Source organism: Ursus americanus, chromosome 21 (genome assembly GCF_024610735.1).
Source record: "Ursus americanus isolate L20-20 chromosome 21, mUrsAme1.1.p, whole genome shotgun sequence".
Taxonomy (NCBI): domain Eukaryota; kingdom Metazoa; phylum Chordata; class Mammalia; order Carnivora; family Ursidae; genus Ursus; species Ursus americanus.
In genome coordinates this window covers 56675333-56695288 of record NC_142147.1, presented here as the reverse complement: position 1 = coordinate 56695288, position 19956 = coordinate 56675333, and the positions used below count along the sequence as shown (strand labels likewise).

At 48.5% G+C, this 19956-nt stretch overlaps 1 protein-coding gene and 1 long non-coding RNA gene across 7 annotated transcripts in view; one reads left to right on the top strand and one right to left on the bottom strand.

Moving 5' to 3' along the window:
• ZNF667 (zinc finger protein 667) overlaps nt 1-1499 on the bottom strand; it is a 42894-nt gene extending 41395 nt beyond the window's left edge. For 2 of the 6 annotated variants that reach the window (XR_006775661.2, XM_045774218.2), the window contains exon 1: nt 828-1110. Coding sequence is in view for 1 of the 6 variants with exons in the window: in XM_045774218.2 (XP_045630174.2) it covers nt 828-972 (145 nt within the window). In the remaining 5 variants the exon portion in view is untranslated. The other 4 variants (XM_045774221.2, XM_045774222.2, XM_045774220.2 and 1 more) reach the window with 4 other exon arrangements.
• A 99-nt stretch (nt 1500-1598) lies between these two features.
• Nucleotides 1599-11756, top strand: LOC123777518 (uncharacterized). Its single transcript, XR_015720835.1, has 4 exons — nt 1599-5342; nt 5701-5787; nt 9404-9621; nt 11595-11756. It is a non-coding gene; the product is annotated as an uncharacterized LOC123777518 (long non-coding RNA).
• Nucleotides 11757-19956: the final 8200 nt, after the last annotated feature.

Sequence of the window (19956 nt, the reverse complement as noted above, 5' to 3'; positions counted from 1 at the left end):
ATCCGCTCCCTCTTCCCACACGCCCCGCGCCGCACAGGGAACTACACGGTCCTGGGACACGCGCCCGTCCCCACACCTGCCGCCCGTCTCACACACAGCACGCGACGCCACCACGCGTCCCAAACAGTCCAGGCCTTCACGGCACACGCAGCCCGGGGCCCGCAGCCCGAGCCCCGTCTCAAGACCCCGCCCTACATCACCACCCCGGGACCCGCACCGCCCCCGGCCCACGACTCTGTGACGCCTCACGACCCTGCACCGCCCCCGGACCCACGACCCCGCGCTGCCCCACGACCCCGCACCGCCTCAAGACCCCGCGCTGCCTCACGTCCCCGCACCGCCCCCGACCCACGACCCCGCACCTCACTACCCCGCACCGCCCCCGGCCCACGACTCCGCACACCCCCAAGACCCCGCGCCGCCTCACGGCCTCGCACCGCCCCCAGCCCACGACCCCGCACTACGTCACCACCGCGGGACCCCGCGCCTCAAGACCCCTCGCTGCACGACCTCGCACCGCCCCCGGCCCACGACTCCGCGCCGCCTCACGACCCCACGTAGCCGCATAACCCCACCATCTCACAGACACTCACATTCGCCTCAGTCCTCAGGGGCCGCGTCCTGGCTGCGCCCACTCCAACAGCTGCGCAGCGCCCCACGCCCCCCGCGCCTGCGCACTCTCCTCCGTAACCCCAGGCACACCCGCCGGCCCCGCCCCCTCACACGAGCAACACGTAGACGGGCCACCGCCCCGCCCCCTGGGCGTCCTAAAGAGCGCCCGACCCCGCCCCTAAACAAAGCCACGCGGCGCGCACGCGCTCACTCACCTCTCCCGGGACCTTTCCGAAAGCAGGGCCTGAGCCCCGCTCCCCCGCCGCCCACGCAAGACACGGACGAAAACACTCTCGCGCAATCAGAGCCCTCCTTGGGGCGCCGCCGTGCGCGCCACGCCAGGCTCCGCCCCCGCCCCATCCCAGGCGGCGCTCAGTGCCGCGCGCACGCACAGACCGTACTATGCGGTCGGGGGGCCCTCTCCTCCTGCTAAGTCACGCAGATGCACTCAGGCGCTGTCTTTCCGCGATCCATTGAACCAAACCCAGCCTCCGTGGCTGGCGGCCCTCATTACGTGCATACCCGCAGATTCCCGTCCGGGGGGCTTCCGGACCTAGCACCCTCCCCTTTGCACTCTAGGCCTCAGCAGTACTGGGATTCGGGCTCACCGCGGATGCTGCCGCACGCACTCGCGCGTGCGCACTGCGAGCTCAGTCGGCCATTTCTGGGAGCCTTCGGGCCGCCGTGAGGTGCGGCCCTGGAGGGCCAGGCCCAAAACGTGCGATTGAGGGACCCCGGCCTGCGCTGGCAGAGATCTGTCAGGCCCGTCGTCGAAATGACCCGGAGAGGGACGGAAGGATGCTGCTCCAGGCCAGCAGTGGACTCTCACTGGCGCCTACGTAGAACGAAGAACGCCAGGGTCCTTTGCGTGGCGCGTTCCCGGCCCGCAGCCTACATTTCCCAGCAGCCCCTGCAGCGCGTGGTGACGTAGCGGCGGGGGCGCGGCGACGGCGCCTGAGGCGGGGGGCGCTGGTGGTAGTGATTCCTGAGAGGTGTGCGGTGTGGGGCCGCCCCTGCCACCTGGGCGTCTGCGTACGTGAGGCCCAGGTTGTGTCGTTGTGTGTGTGTTGTGGGGCCTGTGTTTGTGATCGTGTTGTTTTGCGTGTGAGGGGAAACCCTGGTTTTGAGTGTGTATGGTCCGAAGGTGTGTAGACCCTGCCTGCTTTTGCACAACGGCAGAGTAGCTGACACGAATTTGTATGGCCCACAGAACCCAAACTACCATCTGACCCTGGATCCCCGTTTTTGTGGTTGTGGGGTGTGTGCGTGTGTGTGTGTAGGGAACCCCAGAAGATAAACGTGTGTGCGCACAGGAACTGCCGTTTGTGCGAGCGTATGCGTGTGTAAGTGTGTTGCGGCCCTGTGTGTGTGTGTGTGTGTGTGTGTGTGTGTGTGTGTGTGTGTGAGAAAACGCTGTTGGTGACTGCGTGTGTAGGCTCCGTTTTTGCGTTTTTATTCCCTTTGCAATGTGTGGATTTTCTCTCCACCATCAAACAGTTCTCTGACACCAGCGGGTGTCCTACCACTCAACCTGATTCTGACACCATCTCGCTGGGGCAACTCAGATGCCCTCAGTCAAGAGCCCAGTGGCCAGGACTGCCCACCCCCTATGGCAGACGCCAATTCCCAGTCCGCCGGTCAGACCGCTCCCTGGGTTTCATCAGTACGCTAAGAGCGGTCCACAGAACTCGGAGGACTGTTTTACTTACTGGATCACCAATGTTCGAGTGGCCAGATGAAGTTCAACGGCCAGATGAAGTATCTGGGAAGGGGCGCCCAGCTTCCACTCTTCCAGGACCTCCACGTGTTCGCCAGCCTGGAAATCTCTCAGCCTCCTCCCGTTTTGGATGGAGGCTTCTTTACGTAGGCATGACCCATCAAACCATTGGCCATTGGTGACTGAATTCAATTTCCAGCGCCTCTCCCCTCCACAGAGGTGGGGGTGGGACTGAAAGTTCTTACCCTCTACTCACTTGGTTGGTTCCCCTGGCAACCAGCCCCCACCTTAGGAGTCCCTTGTCCCTCCCTCCCCCCCACCCCCTACATTCCAGTTCCTCAACATAACAAAAGATCCCCTTCACTCTCTCACCCCTTAGGAAATTCCAAGGGTTTGGGGAGTTCAGTGCCAGGAAGGGGCAAACAAATACATATTTCTTATTCTAAAGCACGAAATTGCAGCATGTGTGGGGGAAACCCAGGGTTTGCGGTTCTGCTGGTGTGATTCTATGAATATTCGAATGAGTTCCTGGGGCTGGATATTGAGTAAATGTGTAAGGGACTAATTTTTGGGTTCCCAATTGTGAGAGGAGGTGGTGGTAATAATCAAAATAGCAGTTAACAGGTATTATTATTAAGACTTTTACTACCACCACCACCACTGCTAGCAGGTAGCACATCGCAGTTCCTGGTCAAAAGTGTCATTTCCGCTTAGGGTTTTTTGTTTTGTTTTGTTTAAGATTTTATTTATTTGAGAGAGAGAGAGAGTACATGAATGGGGGTGGTGGAGGGCAGGGGGAGAGAGAGATGGAGAGAGAGGGAGAAGCAGACTCCCCACTAGCAGGGAGCCCAATGCAGGACTTGATCCCAGGACCCCAGGATCCTGAGATCACGACCTAAGGCGAAGGCAGATAGATACTCAACCCACTGAGCCACCCAGGCGTCCCTACACTTAAGGTTTTATTTAATCCTTTTATCCCTACTCAAAGTTGTTTTACTGAAATCTCCGGTTTCCAGGTGCAAAAACGGAGGCACAGGGAGGTTAGGTAACTCACCCAAACTCACAGGGCTAGTAGAGGTCAGAGCTGATTTTCGAATCCAGGTCTTGCTGACTCCAAAACCCCTGCCCTTTCCACCCCTTCCGGGGTTTTCCCTTGGAGCAAGCGGCTTCTTGAACTGGAAGATTCTTCTGAGTACCTGGTGGTGCCAGAACAAAGGGGATGGCCAAGAAAGCCAAGAAACCTCAAGATAAACCTGCAGTTTGACAGTTTTTTGATGTTTTCCTTAGACCACCTCCCAAGAGTATCATTCTTTCTGCTGCTTAGGGAGACTTTGGTGGGAAAGTTTGGGAAGCCCTGAACTGAGGAAAGCTTTATGCATCCAGAGACTGCATGGCTATAGAGAAACCAGAGGTCCTGAATCCTGATAAGGCCCTGTTCTGCCCATTTCTCTGAATGAGGCAGCCTTCCCCCAAGGATCCTGTGAACTTGTCTAAGGCAACAAGCTTGTCCCAGAACCAGGCCCACAATCCATTCCTTGTCTTTTGTTCTGTCAGTTTCCCTCTGGCCTCAGGAATTCTGCTGACACCTTGAAGCTAACACCTGCTGTTGGGGAAGGTGCTTTCCCTAAGGAATTCACCGAGGGGTGGGTATCCGCAGGCCCTGAGGCTGCTAAATGAATTCAGGAATGAATGCATGGATAAATAAATACTGCTAGCTTAAGCACACAAAACTGAGCTTCAAAGACACTGCACAATTTCTTAACAAATGAAAATTTGAGAGCCCCGGTTCAAGCCAGAAATTTCTGACACAAAGTCACAATGATATTCTAGAGCTTGATCTTAAGCCACTTTTGTATATTTCATTTATTCTTTTCTTTATTCAATATATTCTTTAGTTTCTATTATGTGCCAAGTATTTTGCCAAGTTGGTATAAAATAATAAAATCATAACAAAATAGAGGTGGTCTCCAAAACCATGGAGATTGATGTAGGAAAGATGTTAGGGTTCGAAGCCAATGGCCAAGAAAGAATTCTTGAGACGTCTTTGGTGCAAAAAGGTGGTTTTATTAAAGCACGGGGACAGGACCTGTGGGTAGAAAGAGCTGCACTGGGGGGGCTCCTGGGTGGCTCAATTGGTTAAGCGTCTGCCTTCAGCTCAGGTCATGATCCCAGGGTCCTGGGATTGAGTCCTGCATTGGGCTCCCCACTCAGTGGGAAGTCTGCTTCTCCCTCTGCCCCTCTCCCCCCACTTGTGCTCACACACACACACTCTCTCTCTCTCTCTCTCAAAAATAAAATCTTTAAAAAAAAAAAAAAAGGGAAGAGCTGCACTGGGGTCAGGAGGAGTGGCTCATTATACACTTTCAAGTTGGGAGGGGGTTAGGGATAGTGTAAGTCTCTAAGGAATTTTGGAAGCAAGCTTTTCAGGACTTCAGGGGGCTAGCTATTGTTGGGAAAGGTCATTTATCACTGTCTGATAAAACCTGAGTCATGAGACCCTTCAGATGTATATCGGTCGGTCATATGCTTGGAAGATGATTGCCAACATGTATCTTGGGCGGGGGGAGTGGTTAGAGATAAAGGAAGTTTTCAAAGGAATTTTTATATGTTAAAGTAGACTTACAGGATGGGGGTGGGTGGGCTAGGACTGCCTTCTGCCGTCAACATCTGGGCAGCTGAGTTCCTGGAGGAAGGTCACTCTGCCTGTTTCAAGGACTTGTCAATGGGCTGTAAGTAGTAAGGAAATTTAATAATTTTTCTTCTGCCTTTGTTTCCCCCATCAGAACTACAGAAGAAAGCGTTCTGGAGGATTCAGGAAAGGAAAGGAAGGATGTCTCTTTCTCTGACAGAAGAGAGTCCTACAGAGGGGTATGCCAGCCACATGTAGCCCTCTGCTTCTTGTCTTTAATGAGCTGAGAGGACCTCCTGCCCTCTAGCCCAAGAGGAGAAGGCCCATACAGTCACACATGCCAGCTCTTCCTGGGCACTGACTCACGGAGCCTTTGACCCAAGGGTAACAACTGCCTATTTTGAGACATTTTGTTGTGTGATAAAAACAAACTCATTTGTTTTAGAAGTATTAATCAGGTGTCCCACTACGTGTAGCCATCTCATCTGCAGTCCTACACTTGGTTTACTTACACCTGTCCCAAGAAGATCAGCAGAAGTTATTGCTTGCCCAAAATGTTCTTAAGGAAACACCTTCGGGCCACTGCACAAATGCATTTCACAGCAGTCACTCTTTTTGTTGTCACTTTCAATCCTCCCACATCCCCCCTTCACTCATATTCATGTATGTCAAAACTGTTGTTTCTCTTATTCTTTATGATGGCAGTTCCTTTAGCTGTGGTTTTCTTCTCATCTCTCCTCAGCACGAGAAGTGTCACCATGCAGGTGGGGCAAATGGAAGAGTCAGCTTTAAATCGGAGTTGTCAGCAACTATATTGCATATGCAAAGAGTAAGTATTCCAATCAAAAGGCAGAGACCGACAACCTGGGTACAAAAACAATCATGTTGTTTGAAGAAAACAACTCCTATTTAAGGATATATAAGGACACCGACAAGTTAATCGTAAAAAAATGGGAAAACTTTATGCTGTGTTACTTAGTCTGCTAAGATTGGGCTGCTATTATTAAACCAGATGGCTTACAGACAGCAGAAATTAAAAAACAAGCAGCAGAAACTTATTTCTCATGGGCTGGAGGCTGGACAGGAGGATGTTAGTGTTCCCAACCGGCAGGCACAGGCACACTCTTGCAAATCGTTTCATTTTCTTGACCCTCCTACATAAAATGTACCCTTACCTACAACTGCGAGCCTATTGTATTTCGTATCGTAGTGCAACCAGACAGACAGGCAGAACTTCATGTCCTCAGATAACCAAGGACCTGGCTCCTGTTTCCCCTAGACTTATGTTTTACTTCTCCAGTCGCTACTGGAAATTCTTGCTGTTGACTGTGATGTAATACGCATGTGTAGGGGCACCTGGGTGGCTCGGTCGGTGGAGTGTCTGCCTTCAGCTCAGGTCATGATCCCAGGGTCCTGGGATTGAGCCCCGCATCCGGCTCCCTGCTCAGTGGGAAGTCTGCTTCTCCCTCTGCCTGCTGCTCCCCCTGCTTTTGTGCTCTCTCTCAGTCCAATAAATAAATAAAATCTTTAAAAAAATGCATGTGTGTATATATATATATTATATATATAAAACTGTAAACATAAGCTATATAAACAAAAACTTAAAACAACATATTTATATATAAAATATATAAAGAAAACATGTTTATATATAAAATTTATGTGAAAAACCTACACTTATGTAAAATATACTTAAAAACCTATAAACATAAACTATATAAACATTTAAACTATAAATATACAGGGGCTCCTGGCTGGCTCAGTCCATGGAACGCGCGACTCTTAATCTTGGGGTTGTGGGTTTGAGCCCCATGTTGGGTATAGAGATTACTTAAAAAAAAAAATCTTAAAAAAAACAGGGGCACCTGGGTGGCTCAGTCGGTTGAGCATCCAACTGGGTTTCGGCTCCGGTCATGATGTCTGGGTGGTGGGATCCAGCACCACATCGGGCTCTGTGCTCAGTGCAGAGTGTGCTTGTCCCACTCCCCCCGCTCCTGTCTCCCACTTGCTCACTCACTCTCAAATAAATAAATAAAATCTTTTTAAAAATTAAAAAAAAAAGAAAAAAGAATTTAAAAACAATAAATATATAAACAAAAACTTAAAATTGTAAACCTATTTATACATAAAATGTATGTAGAAAACATGTTTTATATATAAAATTTATATATAACTTATATAAAATTTATAAATATGAATATATGACATTTTATAAAAAATATAAAATAAAACTACAAAACTATAAATGAAACTACTTAAACAAAAACTTGAAACTATAAACATAAAATATGAGTATATGTGCTCATATAATTTTTATGTTCATTTTTAATTTGTGTGCAATTTTCATAATTTTCATTTATGTTTTCCTTTTTATCCTCGAGTTGTTAATGGAAATAGTTTATAATTTCCAGTTGTAAACATCTTTTATGTTTTCATTTTCTCCTTTAAATCTCTTCCTTTCTTGCATCATGTCACCTGTAATTTCAATTTTTGGAGTTACTGATGCATACTTTGTAACCTGACTAAATATGTGGTCATTTAAAAAAGATTCTATGTATGTTTGAAAAGAGGTTTATTTTCTATTATCTGTGGTCTGCTCGTCACACTCCCTGGCCCTGAGTAGGAAAATTTTGAAGAAAGAAGGCAGAGATAGGCTTCCCTAAAGGTGTCCCTGGGTGGACAATTAGCCCTTCGTTAGGAACGAGGGAATCAGGAGAAATCGTGGCTGCCTGAACACTCTTCAATATAAACCTGCCCAGAGAAACAGAACCGAGAAGAAACAGACCAAATTGTTAACAGTGGCCATCTATATAGAATACCAATTATTTTCAATATTTATCTTGACAGCTTATGCTACCCTCCCCTCTTTTTTTCTAAAATAAGCAGTTATCACTTTTCCCAATGGTAAAGCCAGACCACATTATTAAGGCTAAAAAATGGGAAGTCACACTTATCCATTGACCACAGTTCTGTCTGATAGTAAATGAATTACCTTTGAGATATTTCTTCCTCTAAGATATTTCTTCCGATGTTACTGGAATGTGCTAGCAGATAATTGGGTATTCAGGAAGCATGAGATCCTCTCTCTGGAACTTAGAGAAATGGCCCATTGCCTCGTGCTCCCAAAGGAGAGAGTCAGCAATAGCACCCTTTTTATTCAGCGGGATGAGAAGGATTTTGGCGGGAGTGAATGAGCACAGACAATATTTGCGGTACTGACTCTGACGGCAAAAATCACATGCCGTTTGGCTCTCGACGCACACGGTGTAATAACCCCCACTCCCTGCTCACGTGGTCATTTTCATGTGCGTGACATGTTCCTGGCACGTGGGTGGCACTCAGCGGCCAGACTGAACGTATAGATGTATCATAGTCCTCTACACCACCTGGGGTCCTAACCCTCCGGGACCGCGAGGCAGCGTAGACAGGCAGTTCTGCTTGACACGATTTGGGGAGGGGCCCGACTCTTCTGCAGCACCGAGCGGGTGGAGGCCAGGGGTACTGCTAAACATCTTACAATGGACATGACCGCTCTCCCCTGAAGAGCCACCCTGCCTGAACTTCAACGGTGAGGAGGTGCACAGCCCTGCTTTACACTGATAGAAGCTTGCTCCACAGGACTTTTCAGTGGAGTCCTAGTTTTGTAATATACTCGAATTTAACCAATCCTCTTAACCATTTGTACTTTTCCTCCTTTAAATATACTGTCACTACTTTCTGCGCGTAAATCCGGTAAGCAGCTGCCGTCTCTGCTTGTTTTTCTTCCTGAGTCTACCCAGGCAGCAGCAAAGAGCCGGTCACAGGCCTGCGGCACGTTTTCATGTCCTTGGGGAATGTACACATCTGCCCTGAGTTGAGCCACTTCCTCAGGATCTTAGGCTTTGCTCAGAGCTCATGGCTGCTCGGACACACAACTCTGCCTTGAGGGAAAACTCCCAGGAGCGTCAGTCGTCCTGGTTCTTCAAAGCTGACGAGCAGACAGAGAACCCAAGAGAAACACACATCGTGTGGCATGACTCTACAAAACCAGCAATCACTCCAATTTTGCCTTCAGAAGCCTTCCTCAAGGCTGAAGGGAGCACCAGCCCCCCGGAAAAGGATGCCTCACCTGCTCAGTGGGCTGAGGTGCAGATGTCCCTCTGGACTCTGCCGCGTTGCCTTCTGGGCTCTGCACCTGCCTCCAGCCCACCCGAGCAAGGGGCCCTCAGCCCTCGCTTTGAGAGGCCCGGTGACGTGGTTATCGGTGGCATCTTCGACCTGACTCTAATCCGAAGTGATTCCCTCCTTCACTTCCCCTCAAGACCACTTTGCAGAGCTCTGCTGTGTGACTAGGGAAGAGGGGTGTGGGTGAAGGGGACGAGGATTGTGGGGGGGCTACGCATGCCTGCGGGGACATTTCCCATGCCCTTTTATGAAACACAACCCCTTGTCAACTTCCCTTCTAGTCTGCTGTATCTTACTCATGACACCCTGGGTGCCTCCATTCTGGACTTCAGGGACACGGTGTCCCTGGCCCTTCGGAAGACTGAATCTGCACGGTCACAGGCGCCCCATTCCCAAGTACAGCAGTCACGGCAGCCTCCCTCTGGCCGTAGTGGTTGGACAAGCAGATCGGCTCTTTCTATTCCAACGGCAAGACATCTGGGACTTTACGAATTCCCTGGTGAGTAGCCCTGAAACCTCCATTATTGTGCTTAACTACATCCCTATTACAAGCATCACTGGCTTTCTTAATTTTTTAAAGATCTATTTTATTTGAAAGAGAGAGTGCACGTGAGTGGGGCGTGGAGCAGAGGGAGAGGTAGGGCATCCTCGAGCAGACTCCCCGCTGACATGGGGCTCAATCTCACCACCCTGAGATCGCGACCTGAGCTGAAATCGAGAGCCCGATGCCCAACCGACTGAGCCACCCAGGCGCCCCCGGCTTTCTTACTTATACGAAATTAGTCAATTCTTTTTGAGCCTCCTTGTCCTAAACTACAAAATCAGGAAAACCATAGTCTTCCTGTAGGTTGGTGGAAGGACTGAGGGATCGATGTGAAGGGTGAAAACAGACGAAGTCCTAAAGTGGTGTTACTGTTTTGCTTCTTCCCCTCCTCCTCTTCTTCATCTTCCTATTATCAGTGACAGTTTTATCACCATACAGTGAAATATCAGAAATCATATTAAGATCTTGTACCCTCTGATCATCAAGTGTACCAACCTTTCAAATTCTTGGGTGATAGGTGTCTTGTCTAAGAGATACTATGTACAAATCACTATCATAACAAAAACAATCATATAGTAGCATCCGTTTAAGAAGAACTCTGTGGTTCCCGGAATTTTTCTAAGAAATTCTCATCTTGGAGAATCTGTGGTAGAGAGGAATTGTGCCTTCCCTCTTACCTGCGGATTTCAGAAGCGAGCCCAACCCCTGTACCAACCAGGAGAGGAGAACAGAAATGGTGCATGGAGAGTTCTCAAAAGAACACCTGACTTGACTCTCCATTCTTTTATGTGTGCCTGCCTGCCTGTCAGAGAGAGGTCTGTGCCCATGCTGTTTCCACGCCTCAGACTTGGATTCAAACGCAGCTTTTAAAAAGAAAGATGTGCAGGTGAACACCAAGGTGTCCGGCCTTCTGAATTCTTAGCCATGTAACGTATTTCAACAAATGCTATGGAAGAGGTATTCTCTCTTCCTATTTAGTCTAGCTGGTGTTCAGTGCCGGATAAATGGGGCTAGCCAAGCAGAGAGAGATGGATTTTGAATTATGTCCAGCACGCTGAAAGATGGGACAGAGGCCCAGTGGTGTGCTGCAGTGGTTGTCATAGAAACTGAGACATTCCAGTGAAGCAGCTTTCTCAACAGGGGAAGAAGGATTTGAATTTTAACTTCAGAGATGAGATATTTAACCAGCACCGCATGCCCTGCAAATGACACCCTTTCAACGAAAGAGAAAAGAGTGTTGAGAAGGCTGGGGGATCTATCACATTGGTGTCCAGGCATCCAAGTTTTATAATGCACTCTCCCTGGTATCCACGTTTTCTTTCACTCCTCCCAAATCTTTGTACCCTTCATCCTTCTTCTTCTTCTTTTTTTTTTTTTAAGATTTTATTTATTTGAGAGAGAGAGAGCACAGGAGCAGGGGTGGGTAGGGGCAGAGGAAGAGGGACAAGCAGATCCCTGCTGAGCAGGGATCCCAACTCGGGGCTGGATCCCAGGACCCCAGGATCACGACCTGAGCCAAAGGCAGACAGTTAACCGACTGAGCCAGCCAAGCACCCACCCTTCATCCTTCTTGATGCAAAGAAATGTCAATTTTACTATAAATTAAAAAAAATCAATCCATAAAAATAAAATCTTTTAAAAAAGGTGGGGGAGAGCCTGGCTGGTTCAGTCTGTGGAGCATCAACTCTTGATCTCAGGGCTGTGAGTTCAAGCCCCACGTTGGGTGTAGAGATCACTTTAAAAAATAAAATCTTTTTTAAAAAAAAAGAATCCACGTAAAATAAAAATCCACAAAAAATAAAAGATCACTCCTAATTACAGATCGAATCAAGAACTAAGAAAAATGGGACAGGGCCAACTTAGACCTACACCTTATGAGTCCTCACACCCACAGCTCCTGCCTTATTTCTGGGCAATCCATTTCACAGCACCCTATGGAAAAGAAATTTTCCTCGATGCCAGTGGAGATGTCTCTGTTAAGTTTAAAATTATGGAGAAAAGTTTCCAGAAGGTTCCTTTCACCTTGTGAATATTGGCCGTCTTTATGCCAGTGCCTCATCAAAGGCAAAGATATTCGTCAACGGGAGTGCCATCAGGTAGGTGGCTGGGAGGGGTCACACAGGTAAGCAGGTAAGGGGTGACACAGGGGTCACACCGATGCTCTTACATTGATGAATCCTCCATTTTTTTGTTTCAAATATCTACCTTTCTACGTGCAGTTCATTTTCCTTGGAGCAAATCCACCTGACGCGTGCTTCTGTGAGAGCTGAAGATGCCTCGTGCCCAATTCCATCAGTGTAATTCCATTTACTTGCCCTGGTGTTCGGTTTATGGAAGGGGTCAATAAACAGTGGTCCACAGACCAAATTGTTTATCTGTCATCTATGGCTGCTTTTGCACAATGACAGAGTCCAGTAATTGTGATGGAGGCTGTGTGGCTGGCAAGGCTGACAATTTTTACCATCTAGCCCTCACAGTAAAAGTTTGATGACCCCTGATTTGCGCAGGTGAGTGAAGTCTAATTATTTATAAAGATTGGAACACCCAGTGCTTTGTTCTTTGGGTCCTTCACATTTCTCCATGTTTACAGCGAATTCCCTGCCCTGATTTTTGCACCACTAATATGATACGGCTTTGCAAAATCCCCTATCCCGAATGTGTTTCGTATTCTGGAATACGTCATCACAAGATACCCGTGGGAAGAGGGAGTAGATATTGTCAGGTCCCCTCATCCCCTCTGTGTGTTTGCATCCGGGGTGTTTATTAATAATAATGACTGTCAACAGTGTCATGCCTTTTGGATAAGCAGCACAGAAAAGAAACGATAAAAACAAATGGAAATGGTTACTTCCAGAGGATCCATGGGAACGAGATGTGAGTGAAACCGCCCTTTGTCTACTTTTTATACAAATTTGACTTTTGAACCATATGGACAATGTACATACTGAAACATAAAAAATAATTTTATTTTATTCTATTTATTTTTAAATAATTTATTTATTGGGGCGCCTGGATGGCTCAGTCGTTTGAGCGTCCAACTCTTGATTTCAGCTCAGGTCACGATCTCGGGGTCCTGAGATAAGCCCTGCATCTGGCTCCGTGCTCCGCACACAGTCAGCTTGTCCCTCTCCCTACCCTCTGCCCTTCCTTGTGCTTGTTCACTCTCTCTCTTTAAAATTAATTAATTAATTAAATCTTTTTTAAAAACCACAAACAACTCTAGGGGCGCCTGGGTGGCTCAGTTGGTTAAGCATCTGCCTTGGGCTCAGGTCGTGATCCCAGGGTCCTGGGATCGAGCCCTGCATTGGGCTCCCTGCTCAGCCGAGAGTCTGCTTCTCCCTCTGCCCCTACCCCCCAACCTTGTGCTCTCTTTCTCTCACAAATAAATAAAATCTTTAAAAAAAAAAAAACTTCTGAAGATTTTATTTATTTATTTAGAGAGAGCGCAAGTGGAAGGGGGGAGCAGAGGGAGAGGGAGAGAGAATCTCAAACTGAGTTCACACTGAGCGCAGAGCCCGACGTGGGCTCGAACTCACAACCCTGAGATCATGACCCAAGCCAAAATCAAGAGTCGGACACTTAGAGTCTCCCAGGCACATACAATTTTATACACATCTAAAGCTGTGTGACCTTGAGGAGGGCACTCAACCTCTCTGTGCCTGCCTCCTCCTATGCGAAACGTGGGTAACAACAGAATTCACCTCAATGACTCGGTGTAGAAACTCAATGAAGTCATTTATCTATTGCATTTAGCAAAACCTCTAGCATGTGCCTATTACATGCTCGCTATTACAAACTATTGATTTTAAGGCTGAGCTAATAATCACTATCCTTCCAGTTGCAAGGAAAGTGATACGACAATAGCGCAGGTAAAGCACGGGACACATAATAGGCACTTAATAAAAAGCCACTGGAATATTAAGGTTCTCCAGAGAACCAGACCAATAGGGTATCTATAAACAGATGTATTATGGCGAAATGGCTCCTGTGTTTATGGGGTCTGAGAAGACCCACAGCCTGCCATCTGCACGCTGGAGACCCAGGAAAGCCTGTGTTGTGAATTCCGGTGCCAGGGGTCAGTCGGAGAGAATCTGCCCTTCTTCCACTTTTTGTGCTTTGTGTTCTATTTGGACCCTCAGTAAACTGGGTGACGCCCATCACAAAGGAGGCCGTTATTGCGAGATGTGGCCACCAGGTGGCACCATGGCTGCGTGCCCTTCAACCACTAGATGGCGCGCGAGTATTCCCCCGGGGCCAGGCAGCTCGCGAGCGCTCTCTCCCCCCTCCCCGCCCCCCCCCTCCAAGTGCAAGCGACTCCCATCTGCTGAGGTCCTACTGGGTGCTGGGAGCATCAGGTGTGACTTCCTTAATCCTCACAAGTGCACATGGGGGTGGTGCCTCCTACATGGCAGGGGAGGGTCAGAGAGAGGCCCCATTTATAAGACCAGGCAAAGCATCTCTCTGGGGGGCCAGAAGGGTTCAAGGACATACTAGATGTCACCTGTTTGGCAGAAGTCTGCTGCACAGTGTGTGCTCAGCAAATGGCACTTAGTTGTTTTTATTACCAGAGGTGCTTCGTTATAATTAGATGCATCTGACCCTCCGTTCTCCTGGTCGCTCCCAATAGTGATGGACCCCTGCGTCAAGGCTACGCTTCTCAGCTTCCTTTGCAGCCGGTGTTGATAGACCACGGGCAGAGTGAGGTACCGCCTTTACCCACTTGCACACAATCTGTCCCTTCCTTGAGACTGCACTGTGCTTCTGCCCAGAAATCCTCCTGGGGTAACCCTGGCCCTGCCTTCCCCTCCCCCAGCTTGGGTGAAGGAAGTACTTACTTGCTGTTGTCCCTTGGGATCCTGGACTTTTCCTCATCATAGCACTTGCCACACTCATGGTTGCCCATTCATTTGTCTGCCCACCCCCTTCCCACACCCTCGCCCCAGCGCGGGCACTCTGAGCCACAGGAATGAATGAGGAGGTTCTTCCTGGAGTAAGACGCCCTGGCTCGCAACCTGGACTGAGCACCTGAGGAGCTCGTTCTCCTTTCCACTTTGACTGACATATAATCGACACATGATACCGGGTAAGCTTAAGGTGCACAGCGTGGTGACTCGATACACTCCTATTGCAAAATGATCATCACTACTGTGAGCTAACACCTCCGTCCAATCACGCAATTACCATTTCTTTAAAAATTGGAGCAGCACTGGGCACCTGGGTGGCTCAGTCAGTAAAGCATCTGCCTTTGGCTCAGGTCATGATCCCAGGGTCCTGGGATAGAGCCCTGCATGGGGCTCCCTGCTCAGTGGGGAGTCTGCCTCTCCCTCCACCCCTCCCCCTGCTCGTGATCTCTCTGTCTCTCTGTCTCTCTCTCTCAAATAAATAGATGAAATCTTAAAAGAAAGAAAAATTGGAGCAGCACCAGCTGGGGCCGAATGACGCCCAGTCTCTGGGATGGAGCCCCCAGGTGATTCCGAGGTAAATGTTGTGAGGGTGCCGCACAGACCCTTGGTCGTTCTGTCATGATCTTGCTCAAGTCAAAAGAAAGAAGGGGCCTTTCTTGGGGGATGGGGCCCCAGGAATCTAGAAAGGGGTTCCATGTTCTGATTCTGACTCCAAGTACAATGCCTGTTGTTTGGGGTGTTCTGCGCTCACTGCCACTAGCAGTCTCTGACACCAGCTGGGGGGTCCTACACTTCAACTCAGTTCTGACGCTATTTACTAGACAGTGCATCACGGCCCACAGGTGAAGGGCTCAGTCCTATAAGACTGCCCCCCCTTCCGACACCAATCCAGATTGTCACCTGCGTTTCTGACCGACCAGCTTCAATCAGAGGGTCCCAGGACCCCCTCCTCAGGCTCAATTAATTTGCTAGAGCAGCTCACAGAATTCAGAAAAACACGTGAGTTACTAGACTACTCTTTATTATACAAGCGGGTAACTCGAATACAGCCAGATGGAAGAGACGCTTAAGGCCAGGTGTGGAGAAAGGGTGTGTGGCGCTCCCCCCACATCTGCCCTCGTTCACCAACCTGGAAGCTCTCAGAAGCCCATGCTTTTGGGGTCTTGTGGCGGCTCCATTATATAGGCATGACTGATGAAGTCACTGACCATTGGTGTTGGATTCAACCTCCAGCCCCTCTCCCGGCCCCAGAGGTCAGGGGATGGAACTTGTGGTTCCCTTGGCAATGAGACCCATCTCTAGGTGTTTTCCAAAAGTCACCTCACATATTAGTTAAAGGCACCTTCATCACTCATCAATTCTTAGGAATTCCAAGGTTTTAGGAGCTCTGTGCCAGAAATGTGGATAAGGACCAAATAAATATCTGTTATTATAAATCACTACAATATCATTATAATATGAATTAGTCAAACAACACGGCTAACGGGAGGTTCTGACATTCAGCAGATGTGCTGAGCTATACCCTCGTTTTGTGGCCCTGCCCAACTCAGAAAGCCTGCTCTGGGCTTGATTGTCTTATCGGTGAAATGGGGATTGTCGAGGGTAAACTATGCCCGTGGGGTTACAGCGAGGGTTTAGTAATATAAATGCCTTACCCGCTTGGGCACATAATGAATATTCAGTACATGGCAACTATCATTAGTGATACAAATTCTATTAAACAGATAATATGTATCATTTTTTAAAAGACTTTTATTTACTGGGGCGCCTGGGTGGCTCAGTCCTTAAGCGTCTGCCTTCGGCTCAGGGCGTGATCCCAGCAGTCTGGGATCAAGCCCCACATCGGGCTCCTCTGCTGGGAGCCTGCTTCTTCCTCTCCCACTCCCCCGCTTGTGTTCCCTCTCTCTCTGGCTGTCTCTCTCTCTGTCAAATAAATAAATAAATAAAATCTTTTTAAATAAATAAATAAAGACTTTTATTTACTGGGGCACCTGGGTGGCTCAGTTAAGCGTCTGCCTTCAGCTCAGGTCATGATCCCAGGTCCTGGGATGGAGTCCTGCATCGGGCTCCCTGCTCCGCTGGAACCCTGCTTCTTCCTCTCCCACTCCCCCTGCTTGTGTTCCCTCTTTCGCTGTCTCTCTCTCTGTCAAATAAATAAATAAATAAAATCTTACCCAAAAAATTTTTTTATTTACTTGAGAGAGTGAAAGAAAGCATGCGCTGGGGCAAGGGGAGGCAGCGGGAGAGGGAGAAGCAGACTCTCCAATGTGCTAGGAGCCTGACGTGGGGCTCAATCCCAATCAGGACCTGAGCAAAGGCAGACGCTTCACCGACTGAGCCACCCAGGCGTCCCATGTTGATTGTTTTCAGCAGGTTATTTTTAAGAAACTGCAAACACAGGACAAGCTCTATAAAACTGAGTCACGGTTACCCTTTGTAGGTGATGTAGGGAAATCTCCATTTGTAAGGGTGTCTCCCTGAAGAGGGGGAGGACTCTAAATCTCTAGGAACTTCTGATAAATGGAAAACCTGCACAATGACCTGCTCTTGCTCACTGTGCTTTTCCTGGTCACCTCCCATAACTGACTGCCACCATCCTGTGTGGCTCTATTAAAGGTGATGGCTCCCACCATTCCAGAGTTACTCCGCTTTCCTGGGTCTCTCCCTTGTGCACAGGACATATATTATTAAACTTTTGTTTTCCTCCTGTTAATCTTTTATCAATTTAATGATTAGACCAACCAAAGAACCTAGAGGGGGAGGGCACGCTTTTCTGCCCCTCTGAGTTGGCTGCTTGGGGAGCAAAGTGAGGTCCACGTCTTAGTTTTTCACTTGGTCCATAAGAAACACCCCAAATGGCAGCTCATATCAGCATTAATAAAGCAGGGGCGTTGTGCAGATCAGTAGTCAGTTTGGGTTTTCTTAAGCAGTCCAACCATTATTAAATGACATGTTGTCTAAGTGAGGTGGGAGGTGGGGAGGGGGGGACAGCAGGCTCTTTCAATACCTTCCCCAGCCCACCCTCAGCAGGAGTGCCGCCGATGAACACCACCAGCTAATTCTAGACCAGATCTCGTGGGGGAGGAAGGAAATAAGTCATAACAACATTAGAGGGAATTATTTGGGGCTGGACTTCACAGGGTTAGGGTTCAACATGGTGCCCACGTCAGACACCAACCACAAGATCCAGGGCTCCTGGCCCATCTTCACTTCTGCACAAGTTGGCTACAAAATCAGAGGTTCCCACTAGTACGGGGCTAGTGGACCCACAGAAGTCAGGAAAGCACTATACTTATGGTTACAGTTTTATTACAAACTATATTGTTGGGAGGAAAAATAACGGATGCAGAGAGAGAGAGAAAGGTCGGGTTCCTTCATCCCTTTAGAAGGACACCAATCCATCCCAGGGGCTCCACCACAAAGACCTCATCCAAACCCCATCACCTCCCAAAGGCCCCACCTGTGAACACCAAGATACTAACAATTAGGGATTCAACATACGGATGGGGGTGTAAGAATGTACACAACAGTCTCTACACGCTGGAAGAAGCAAAGAAATGGAGTCTTCCCTGGGCTGTTCATTTAGGACAAGGGGTGACCTAACAACTGTTTGGGAGGAAAAATTCTCTACCCTTCCAAGGTTTCTCTGGGTGGTCTAAGAATTAAACTGACACCAGACAGATTAGCAGAAGAAAATATATTGAATTTCATTTTGCACATACAGGCTCCCCACATGCACAAGAGGGTCCAAGACAGGGAGGCAGGATGAGGAATCCATGGGTCCTGAGCTAAGGATAGGGCTGGGGGCTGGGGCTCCAAAGGGGAGCAGGACAGTAAGAACACAGGTTTGGTGAGTGGATGTTTGCCCTGCCGTATAGATGGCCACTCAGATAAACCTTATCTCTGGGAATAGCTCTAATTCTGGAAAGACCCCCAATTTAGAGTCTTCTAGGTACTTAGTTATGTGAGAGGCAAAAGTTTCTCTTGAGCCTGCAGGGTCTCCATTGCCTTCAGCTCAAAATAGTCCGCATGCCAAAGCCAAAGTGGGCCCAAGGCCTCTTTAGGATTCAGGAATGAAAACATTAACGAATGTTAGAGCACAACAGACCGTTATAGACGGTCTAGTCAGTGTTTCTCAATCGTACTACACATTAGAATCTTCTGGGGAGTTTTAGAACACAATGCACTGGGTTATGACCACGACAGTTTGAACGAATCTCCAGAGGTGGAGCCTGGCGCCGTATTATTTTTTTTTACAGCTCTCAAGTGGCTCTGAGATACGACCAAGATTGAGAACCAGCGAATCTACAAAGTTTTGGGCTTTTTTTTTTTTTTTAAGATTCTATTTCTAAGTAATCTCTATACCCAACGTGGGGCTCAAACTCGGAACCCCAATATCAACAGTGGTATGCTCCACCTACTGAGCCAGCCAAGCGCCCCTGTACAAAGTTTATTTTTAAAATGAAACGTCATTGTACTGCCACAAATGAAAACCCCACATTTCTTGCCATAAAGATAGTCTTAACAGTAAATACAATGAAAAAGATATAACCTGATATAAAGGGATTAGTAAGCATTAACTTACTCCTTCACGGAGAAGGCCTGAAAAAGATCTGAAAAAATAAAAAATAAAAAAAAATAACGACGACCTGACCACAGGATTCAGAGTTGCCGCACTTTATGCCTCAGGGGTCATGTGGGGCACTGACCTCGTTCGGCCCTGATTCCAGAGACAGGACGAGGGAAACATGAGTTGGCCCAATTTTGCTAGACAATTTAAAAAACCAAATACTAGGGGCGCCTGGGTGGCTCAGTCGTTAGGCGTCTGCCTTCGGCTCAGGGCGTGATCCCGGCGTTCTGGGATCAAGCCCCACATCGGGCTTCTCCGCTAGGAGCCTGCTTCTTCCTCTCCCACTCCCCCTGCTTGTGTTCCCTCTCTCGCTGGTTGTCTCTCTCTGTCAAATAAATAAATGGAATCTTAAAAAAAAAATACTAATACGCAATGAAGGCATACCTGAAACTAAGAAGAAAAAGATGCTCGATACTACAAAGGGAGGGTAAGGTGGGCTGAGGACAGGGGCACCAGATCTGATTGCAACTGAAACGACCTCCAAGTCAGCTAAGCAGCCCCGGTTACTTTCCAGATGGCGCAGTGATGGACAAGATAGCTGACCCAAGCAAAGTTAGGGGCCGTGCTCAGACCAGAAGCTAGAACTGGAAGTCCACCCCATCATTTTCCACCTGAGGAAACTCTGAGCTCATCAAAGATGAGAACTGACCAGGGTCAACCAGCAGCAGACATGACAAGGGCAGATTTTCGCAATTCCAGTGTCTTATTACTAAACTCTACAGCATCCCTCAGGGAGAACAGTCACTGGCTGTGTGC